General features: G+C 48.8%; 1 protein-coding gene across 1 annotated transcript in view; it reads left to right on the forward strand.

Annotated features, from left to right (window-relative positions):
* Positions 1-10,733, forward strand: part of NUDCD3 (NudC domain containing 3) — a 71,179-nt gene continuing 60,446 nt past the window's right edge. Inside the window, exons 1-2 of the mRNA XM_003134880.7 lie at positions 1-260; positions 6,293-6,603. Of these exons, the coding sequence (XP_003134928.3) occupies positions 69-260; positions 6,293-6,603 (503 nt within the window). The 5' untranslated portion in view covers positions 1-68. The remainder of the gene's footprint in view (positions 261-6,292; positions 6,604-10,733) is intronic.

Consider the following 10,733-nt stretch of genomic DNA (forward strand, 5'->3'; position numbering starts at 1 on the left):
GAAGTGGCCGTAGGCCGGCGTCCGGGCCGCGCCCGCAGTGAGTGAACGTCCCTCCGGCCGGCGACGCCATGGAGCCCGGGGCGGCCGAGCTATACGACCAGGCCCTGCTGGGCATCCTGCAGCACGTGGGCAACGTCCAGGACTTTCTGCGCGTGCTCTTCGGCTTCCTTTATCGCAAGACGGACTTCTATCGCCTGCTGCGCCACCCGTCGGACCGCATGGGCTTCCCGCCGGGGGCCGCGCAGGCGCTGGTGCTGCAGGTAACGCGCGGCGGGCAGGCGGCTCCGGGTGGGGTTGGGGGAGCCGTGGCAGCCCGCCCCCGCCGCCCGCCAGCCCGTCCCCCCCCTCCCGCCAGCCGAGTCCCCGTGGCTCTTGAACCCCGCGGGAGCCGAAGAGCCCCGCGAGCCGCCGCTCTCTGCGCTCCCGGCCTCCGTTCATCCTCTGGCGCTCGGACCCGCCTCCTTGGGCCGCGGCTTCACCCGGGAGGCGGATGGAATATCAGATTACTCCTGCGGGAGAGGGGCTAGCGCTCGAGTAGCCTGGTCTGACACTGGGTGCACTTGGGCATCAGAAGCAGTAGATGCTCAGGGTCCCGGTGTCTCCTGCAGCGCGTAATCTTTCGATGTGCCAGGGCCTGCCAGTTAGGAAATAAAAACAGTGCAGGCTGGACGCGGGAAGGCGGCGGTAGCACAGAGACCTGCACACCCTACCATGGAAGAGTAGAGGTGGAGCGGAGACTGTGGTTATTGATGGGTGTTGTCCGCTTGTTTGGAATGTGATTTCTCAGGTCAAAGACAGTCATGGTAGTAGTTAATAAGTTTACGTTTGAGTATATCCCAGGTTAAATCGATCGTATGTTCGAGGGGCTGGTAATACTTGTTCCCTGAAGTTGACTGGGTACGCGAATGTAATAAACAAGAATTTATGTGCGGATTGTATTTATACTCTCAGCTGCCACAGGCGTTGGTGGTGCACTGGTAATGTGGTTGGTTAAATACTCGTCTTTCTCCTTGGGCTACTGATGCTATAGTTAATGAGATAAAACACAAGTGACCAAGAACTATGCAAGGCCAGTTATGTGACAGAGTCCATGAGAAGGGAAGGAGCAGAAATGACGGTTTGAAAATGAAAAATTTAGTAGGGGAGGCGGGACTTTGATGGGATTGAAAGCAGCTGCTCAGGCAAGCATTGAGCTTGTTGGTGGGAACCTGAGATGGTAGACATGGCGGTGATGTCTTCTCTAGCACTTTACAGTTTGTAAAGTGATTTTGAATGTTCCACAGCTTCAGGTTGGTCAGGTGCTGCTTTCCTCAGCGCTTGCATGAAGAAACAGAAGCGTAGAAGGTTTGAGTCACTACCAGAGATAAAATGGTCAAGTGAGGGATGCGGTTGGTGCTCAATTTCCAATCTTCAGCCTATTCCTCATCCTTTTTTTAGTGTTTAAGTGCCCTCCGAATGATCAGAGAGCTGTGTGTCAGAGACGGTTTTTAGCAGCCCCTTTTGGCAATGTCATGCTTTCATGGAAGATTCTGTGAAAAAGATAAGGTTGAATTTTATGTGGCAGATGAGGGTGCCGGTTCAGCAAGGTGAGGTGATTTGACCAAACTCATCATAGAACTGGAACTCAAAACTGCATCTTACTGATCCCAGATCTTTCTCTTGTATTATTTAACCAGTCCATTGTGGGGTGGGAACAGCTTCGTCGAGGGTGATCTTTTGCAGAGAGGATGTGAGGGAGAAAGGAGCATTTACTGAGCACCTAGTGTGTACTAATGTTACCTGTTTTGTACTCTAGGATGTTACCTGTTTTGTACTCTAGGATGCTTTTTATTCCTAACACAACCTGGAAGTTTGGTCTTTTCCCTTGTTTTACAGGTGAACTAACAGGGAATTCATTTATCTGGTAGCAGTATATAAGACGTATGCTGTGTTCCAGCCACTCTTAAAGGTTAAGACTTGGTGAACAGTTTAATAGAGTGGGGGTGGGGAGCAGGACAGAGAGAGCGTTGGGATGAGTGAGAGGTGATCCAAGGTTTCAAGCCTGGGTGATGCCATGATGCTAATGCATTCACTCAACTGTCTCCTGAGGGTGGAGGGAAGAGCTTAGTTTTGGACAAGTTGAGTTTGAGGTTGCAGACAGAAGTCCCTCCCTTAGGCTGTTGAACTGTGGGACTGGAGCTGGTGAGAGAGATGGGGGGAATCTGATGGTCTGAAGGACGGAGAGGAGCTGAGAGTGGAGGATAGCCCTGTGGGGCAGGATCCCAGAAGAGGGACGGCAGAAGCAAGAAGCTCTGTGAGCGGTCGGGGGGTGGAGGAGAAATCACGGGGGGCAGTTTCCAGCAGAGAATTAAAAGAGCTGCGGTGGTTTTTGCAAGTTGTTCTCCAGTCGTCAGCATTGCCTGAGTAGCTTTAGAAGAGCAGGTATTCCCCAGGTGTTTTGCTTGGGAAGTTGTTCTTTTATCTGCAGAAGCATTTGGCAGGGGACTGCTTGGGAGGGGTCTCTTTAGGACTCTTGTCAAGAGGGTTTGGGTGGGAGGGTTGGAGTGCTCCATTCTGGAAGTCAGAAATTTTCCGCTGATGTTCTGGCCTATGAACTGTTGGTGAGGCTCACGCCTTCTCAGACTTTTCCTCCTAATTTTAAGGACTTTCGCAGTCTGGATGTACAGCTGGAAGGTCTTTCAGCAGGAAAGATGTGTGTGAAAATTGCATTCCACCCCATGATTTATGAGTATGCTTTAAGAAAACTGTAGTGTAGGATGTTTCATTCATTTCACTGGATCCTCTGTGTTTATCCTGGATCCGGTTTGAGAAGCCTGCTTAGGAGAGGCCCCCCATGAGAATCAGGAAAGCTGGTTCCATCTGTTCATCACCGAGCTTGCTGGGAGGACTTGGGAGAATCAGTCTCTTCTCTGTCAGTTGAGAAGGTTGATTGCAGGTCGCGGACCTCTCTTCCAGCTCCACAGTCCGGGATTCTGGAACGAGTGAGAGGTGAAGCAGGTGGCAGGTTAGAGGAGGCGGGAGTGCTCAGTAAGCAGGGCAGTGGGCCTCGCAGTGTGGCGAGGAATATGAGGCCTGCTTCCAAGGGATGACCCGGGGGTTTGGAGAGAGCCTTGCAGTTGATTTTTTTCTGGAGTTAAGATGAAGATCTGGAAGTTCCCGTGGTGGCTCAGTGGTAATGAGCCTGACTAGTAACCATGAGGGTGTGGGTTTGATCCCTGGCCTCACTCAGTTGCCATGAACTGTGGTGTAGGTTGCAGATGCAGCTTGGATCTGGTCTTGCTGTGGCTGTGGTGTAGGCCAGCAGCTGTAGCTCTAATTCGACCCCTAACCTGGGAACCTCCATATTCTGCAGGTACAGCCCTAAAAATAAAAAAAAAAATAAAAAAAAAAAAAAGATCTGGGGTGCCAGGAGGATGAAATGCCTCACGGCTCTGAGGGCAGCGTGTCTGGTGTTGGGTGTCGTAGACATGAACTTGAGACAAGTGCCTTGGGGACTCAGGTTCTCTGAAGAAGTAGAAGGAGGTATTGTTTCCAGGTTTCAGCCTTAGGGTTTTACTCACCTTGCTCTGCCCACATCTCCTTTCAGTGTTTGGTGTGCTTCTCGTATAATTTTTTACTTTCTTCTCTCACTGGCAGGACCTTGGGCAAGTTATCCTGTCCGAGCTTAGTTTGCCCTTATCTTTGAAACCTCAGTGCTGTCTTCCTCCGCATATTCAGGAGGTTTTTGAGAGAATTTTTTTTTTTTTTTTTTTTTGGCCATGTCTGCAGCTTGTAGCATTTCCTGGGCCAGGGATTGAACCTGCACCCCAGCAGTGACAATGTCAGATCCTTAACCTGCTGCACCACTAGGGAACTCCTTGGGAGAGTATTTGTAAGAACACTGGCATAGTTCAGCATGTTAACATTTTTTTTGTTCTGTCCTCCTGCCCCGTGTACACAGCAGTTACTTAGCACCTGTCTGCATGCTAGCCCTTTGGAAACTGACTCCTACACACTTTAAAACATTTTTATTTTACTAAAACTATTTTAAAGAGCAGTTTTGTGTTCAGTGCAAAATTGAGGGGAAGGTACAGAGATTTCCCACATACCCTCTGCCACCCCCCACTCCCCCAGCCTCTCCTGCTATCTGCATCCCCGCCAGAGTGGTGCATTGGTTACAACTGGTGAATCTACGTTGGCACATTCTAGTCACCTAAACCCGAAGTTTACTTTAGGTTTCGCTCTTATGTTCGTTTTACGGGGTTTGGGCAAATGTGTAATGAGATGTATCCCTCATTGTGGTATCACACAGGGTATTTTTGCTGCCCTAAAAAAATCCTGTAGGCTCCACCTGTTCATTCTTCCCAACCCCCAACCTCAGGCAACCACTGGTCTTTTTATTGTCTCTAAGATCTTGCCTTTTCCAGGGAGTTCCCGTTGTGGCACAGAGGAAATGAATCTGACCAGTATCCATGAGGACACAGGTTCGATCCCTGGCCTCGCTCAGTGGGTTAAGGATCCGGCATTGCCGTGAGCTGCAGTGTAGGTCGAAGACGTGGCTTGGATCTGGTGTTGCTGTGGCTGTGGTGTAGGCCGGCAGCTGTAGCTTCGATTGGACCCCTAGCCTAGGAACTTCCATATGTCTCAGGTGTGGCCCTAAAAAGCAAAAAAATTTTTTTTGCCTTTTCTAGAATGTCGTATAGTTGGAATCATACATTATGTAGCCTTTTCAGAGTGGCCTCTTTTACTTAGTAATATGCGTTTAAGTTTCCTCCATCGCTTGCTAGCTCATTTTTTTTTTTTTAATCGCTGAATAGTATTCCATTGTCTGGAGGTACCATAGCTTGTTCATCCACTCTCTTATTGAAGGATGTCTTGGCTGCTTCCGAGTTGCGGCAGTTGTGAGTAAGGTGCTGTAAACAGTCCGTGGACACGTTTGTGTGCAGACACGTTTTCACCTCCTTGGGGTAAATACCGAGGAGCGTGGTAGCTGGACTGCATCCAAGGGTCTGCTCCCACCCCCCTTTCAAGGCGGGTCTCCCAGCGTTCCTGTCTTCAGCTACTGTGGGAAATATTTCTTGATGGCTGCCTTTTGGGGCTGTGACATTTCCTCCTTTCGTTCCCCGTGGACGATGTGCCTTTCACGCAAGGTCTGATTCAGAGCCCCTTCTTCCAAGAAACTTCCGTAGCTCTCTTTCACCAGAAGTGCTCATGTGCACCTTCAGTCTGACAGCACCACGTGTGCTCATCACAGCCCCGCTGTCAGAGTTGCCACGTGTGAGTCTGTCCTGGCTGCGCTTCAGGGTTTTGTGTGCCCTTGAACAGCGCATGCAAAATGCCAGTTTTTGGGTACTTTTTGGATGGAGAGTATCAGCACTTTTGTGGGTGCAACTGTGTCCCAGAAAAGATTAGTGACTGATGCACACACCAGTTCTTTGAGAGTGGGAGCTGTCGCTTTGAGTATTTGTGCTCCTTGCACCCTGTAGGCACACCATGGATGCTTGTTGAGTTCCCAAGCTGTCTTAAGACCACACCTTCCCTCAGCCCACGCAGCGTGGGAAGACGGCAGTCCAGTGAGCCGGCTTGTAGTTTGTGGATCCAAACTCAGCTAGTTCCCATCCTCTTGCGTCTGAGTTGTTGGTGCTTTTACAACCCTCAGTACCGACTGTGTTCTTTGCATTTCGGAGACTGTCTGGGGCTGTTAAAAGTGATGACATGTGAGACCACTTAGTTATGTATCCGTTAGACTTGGAAGTTGGGCTCAGAGGTGCATAGGTATCGTGAGCCTTGGCTGGTGAAGATTTCACCTGTGTTGACTTTGGAGCTCCCTGTTTGGTTTTTTTTTTTGTTTTGTTTTGTTTTGTTTTTGTCTTTTTGTTGTTGTTGTTGCTATTTCTTGGGCCGCTCCCGCGGCATATGGAGGTTCCCAGGCTAGGGGTCCAATCGGAGCTGTAGCCACCGGCCTACGCCAGAGCCACAGCAACGCGGGATCCGAGCCGCATCTGCGACCTACACCACAGCTCACGGCAACGCCGGATCGTTAACCCACTGAGCAAGGGCAGGGACCCGAACCCGCAACCTCATGGTTGCTAGTCGAGTTCGTTAACCACTGCGCCACGACGGGAACTCCGGAGCTCCCTGTTAAAGATTGTTTTCATAGAGGCTTTTGGTGAAGCTTAAATGCATTTCCATTTTGCAGTGGGAATTTTTTTTAGTCTGCTGCGTTTCTGTTCTTTATTTACCAGATTTTGCTGTGTTTTTGCAGAGTGTAGTGGGCAGATGAGCTCATTGCTGGGTTGCTGTTTGATTCTAGGTATTCAAAACCTTCGACCACATGGCCCGTCAGGATGATGAGAAGAGGAGGAAAGAGCTGGAGGAGAGAATCAGGAGAAAGGAAGAAGAGGAGGCCAAGGCTGCAGCAGCTGCCACCGCTGAGCAGGAGCCCGTGCCGGCCCCGGTTCAGGAGGTGGAGGTCGACTCCACCGCAGCCTCGGGGGCGCCTCAGGAACCTCCAGGCCCACAGGGCCCTGCGCAGGAAGTGGGCCCTGGCTCAGGGCAGGCGGAGCCAGCAGGAGCAGATGCTGGTGCTGCTGAGGTCCCCAGGGAACCACTGCCTCTTCCCAAGTAAGAATGTCTACTTTGTAGCTTCTTTCTTTTTTCCTCCCTGGGAGTTTATTACAGGATATTGGCCATAGTGTCCTGTGCTCTGCAGGAGGACCCCTTGTTTGTTTTATGTGGAGTAGTGCGTATCTGCTAATCCCACACTCCCAATTTCTCCCTCCTCCTTCCCCTTTGGTAATCGTAAATTTGTTTTCTGTGTCTGTGAGTCTGTTTCTATTTGTAGATAAGTTCATTTGTATCATATTTTAGATTCCACATATCAATGGTATCATATGGTATTTGTCTTTCTCTGACTTACTTCACTTAGTATGTTTTCTAGGTCCATCCATGCTACGGTAAAGGGCATTATTTCATTCTATCTTAGGACCGAGTAGTATTCCTTTATATATTTATACGACATCTTTTTTTTTTAGATTTTAAATTTAATTAATTTTTTCTAATGGTTTTTATTTTTTCCATTGTAGCTGGTTTACAGTGTTCTATTTTCTCCTGTGCAGCGAGGTGACCCAGTCACACATACGTGTATACATTTTTTTCTCACATCATCATGCTCCATCGTAAGTGACTAGATGCAGTTCCCTGTGCTATACAGCAGGATCTCATTGCTTATCCACTCCAAAGGCAATAGTTTGCATCTGTTAACCCCAAATTCCCAGTCCCCCCCCTCCCCCTCGGCAGCCACAAGTCTGTTCTCCGTGTCCGTGATTTTCTTTTCTGTGGAAAGCGTCATTCGTGCTGTGTATTAGATTCCACGTGTAAGTGAAATCATATGGTATTTGTCTTTCTCCTTCTGACTTCCTTTACTCAGTATGGGAGTCTCTAGTTCCATCCGTGTTCTGCAGATGGCATTAGTTTGCTCTTTTTATGGCTGAGGAGTATTCCATTGTGTGTATGTACCACCTCTTCCTGATCCATTCATCAGTACATGACATCTTCTCTACCCATTCATCTGTCGAAGGACACTCCGGTGGCTTCCAGGTCTTGGCTGTTAGACATAGTGCTGCTGTGGACACTGGGGCAAGCGTATCTTCCCGAATTAAGAGTTTCCTCCAGATATATGCCCAGGAGTGGGATTGCTGGGTCGTGTGGCAACTGTTCTCTGTAGTGACTGCACTGGTTTACTCTCCCACCCACCGTGCAGGAGGGTTCCCTCTTCTCCACACCGTCTCCAGCATTTATTATTTTTAGACTTTTTAGTGACGGGCATTCTCACTAGTGAGAGGTGATACTTTGTTGCCATTTTGATTATAATTTGATTTTCTAGTAATTAGCGATGATGACCATCTTTTCATGTGCCTGCTGGCCGTCTCCTCCCTCACGTTGGAGAAGTGTCTGACTGCATAGGTTTTGTGCCCATTTTTTGATTGGGTTGTTTGGGTTTTTTGTTACTGAGTTGTATGAGCCGTTCGTATATATTGGAAATTAAGCTCTTGTCCTTCACACTGTTTGCAAATATTTTCTCCCAGTCTTTAGATTGCCTTTTTAAAAATGATTTCTTTTTTATTTTATTTATGCACTTATTTTAGGTGGTTTTTTTCGTTTTGTGTATGGTTTCCTTTGCTGTGCAAAAGCTTATTTGATTAGGTCCTGTGTATTTATTTTGGCTTTTATTCCTGTTGCCTTGGGAGAGCGACCTAAGAAAACATTGCTACTATTCACGTCAGAGGCAGCTTCTTTTTTCCTTGACGTGTGGTTGGGTTTGTCCATAAATGGTTCTCACTTGGTAACACACTGACTCTGTCTCAGCATTTAGTGAGCTCTTCATGTTTGCAAACTGCCTTACAGTGTGTGGGATGGGAGGTCTACTGGCTTCATTCTTTTCCCTTTTCTCTCCGTAATGACTAAGGTAAGGTAGTGATTTGCCCACAGTCCTACAGCCACTTAGAGCGAGAGCCAGAGTTAGAAGACTGAGCTCGTAGACTTACGCTTTTCCTTGTGGAGGCTTCGCCTCAGAGTCCTGCCTCTGTTCTTTCTCTGCGGGAGCAAGTGCTGGGATGTCGGCCCACGTCCTCATGGTCCCACGTACCCTCGAAGAGGTTGTCTGACACAGGGCACTGTGGACCCAGAGTCCCCTCAGAGCCCGCCACTTAGTAAACATATTACCTTGAGCGAGCAGTGGCACTTCTCTTTTTCTTAGGGTTACACCAGCGGTATGTGGAGGTTCCCAGGCTAGGGGTCGAACTGGAGCTGCAGCTGCCAGCCTGTACCACAACCATAGCACCTCGGGGTCTGAGCCGCATCTGAGACCTGCACTGCAGCTGTCAGCAACACTGGATCTTTAACGCACTGAGTGGGGCCGGGGATTGAACCTGCAACCTCCTGGATACTAGTCAGGTTCGTTTCCACTGAGCCACAATGGGAACTCCACAGCATCTCTTTCTGTGTCTCATTTTTCTCCTTTGTAAAGCAGAAGTGATTATAACAGCACCTCTGTTGTGAATATTGAATGAACCATGGGTCATGCAGCTATTGAGTGGTAGGGCTCGAATCAAGTCCTGTGCTGAACTTGTCCTCATTTTTCAGGAGTTAGACTTTCCTGCCCCTGCTGGGTGATACCTCCCTGTGTATGAGTTGTGCTAGTGTCTGGAGGCGTGCTCCTGGCCAGCTCTGTTTTTAGGTGGATCTGCTTTCTTTGCTCTTCGGAAGGCCGCCCCCTGCCCTCTCCCGGGTTGCTTCTCCCCCTCATCCCTTCTCTGTCCTAACCTCCCTCTCGTGTTCTCTGCCCTTGCACTCTTCTTCCTCTGACCTGTCTTGGGGACTCTTTGAATGTAGTGCCTAGTTAATGAAGCAAAGTGAACAACTTGGAGTGACATAAATGCGGAGTAGGGGAAAATAGATTATGTGGAGATAGGTTGGAACAAGACTGCAGAGTCTTAAGATCCAGATTCGATTCGAATGCGTGGAGGGTGCCCCAACCCCCGTGTTGGCCACGGGAGGTCAACTGGATGTGCAGAGGAAAGGCCTGGAAGGAAAGCCGGTGGGCACACGGGTGGAAGTGTGAGTGGTTTTTGTTGCCATCATTGCCCCGACTCTCTTTCCTAATTTTTCTATAAAAGCATGCATTTTGTTTTATTAAAACTTTTGCGTTCTTTTTATACTTTCTAAGAGCTTTATGAAAAGGGGGCATTTGCTTTTGATTTCTGAGTCATAGATGAGAACAGCTGCCTGTTGTTTTGTAGAGACCCAATTTTCTATTCCTGGACCAGTGAGGTGTGCTCTGGGTTAGAATCAGCATTAGTTTTGAGAGTCCTTCCCTGGCGTAAGTATAGGCTGAAGACCTGGGTGTGTTCCAGGAAACCTTTGACTGTGCTGCAGGCCCAGCACTTCCAGGGACTGAACCTCCTTGGCCCACAGGTACTTACTGGTTTTCTGTGAACAAAACGGGAAGCTGTGGTCCAGGTCTCTCCAGTTCCATCTGAAAGGCAGTGTTGTCGCAGACCTAAAAAGGAACACGAAAGCCATTCTTTTCCTTGTTCTAGCTTTTGTGGCTCCCTCCAGTGTGTGCCTAGAATTGCTTATCCTATAAACTGTGGATCTGGGGGTCTTTTAAGTAAATAACTTAAGGTATTTATTCTTTAGGTGACCACACAGGTGCACTGCCTTTCCTGGACACCCTGTCCAAAACCAGTTATCTGGAGTCTGGGTCTGAAACGGCCGAACGGTCGGTCGGTCTTTCTTTCTCTCTCTGTCTCTCTTTCTCTCTTTCAGTGGCTGCACCTGTGGCATATGGAAGTTCTCAGGCTGGGGATTGAATCTGAGCCTGAGCTATGATTTAGGCTGCAGCTGTGGCAACCCACTGTGTATAGCTGGGGATCAAACCCAAGCCTCCTCAGAGACCCGAGCTTCTGCAGTTGGATTCTTTTTTTTTTAATGATTTTTATTTTTCCCGTTACAGCTGGTTTACAGTGTTCTGTCAATTTTCTACTGTACAGAAAAGTGACCCAATCACACATACATATATACGTTCTTTTTCTCACATGATCATGCTCCATCATAAGGGACTAGATATAGTTCCCAGTGCTATACAGCAGGGTCGCATTGCTTACCCATTCCAAAAGCAATAGTTTGCATCTATTAACCCCAGATTCCCAGTCCGTCCCACTCGCTGCCCCTTCCCCTCGGCAACCACAAGT

Source organism: Sus scrofa, chromosome 18 (genome assembly GCF_054392235.1).
Source record: "Sus scrofa isolate SSC_HxYL_T2T_F1_AM1 chromosome 18, Sscrofa_HxYL_maternal_Yorkshire_Landrace_v2.0, whole genome shotgun sequence".
Lineage (NCBI taxonomy): Eukaryota > Metazoa > Chordata > Mammalia > Artiodactyla > Suidae > Sus > Sus scrofa.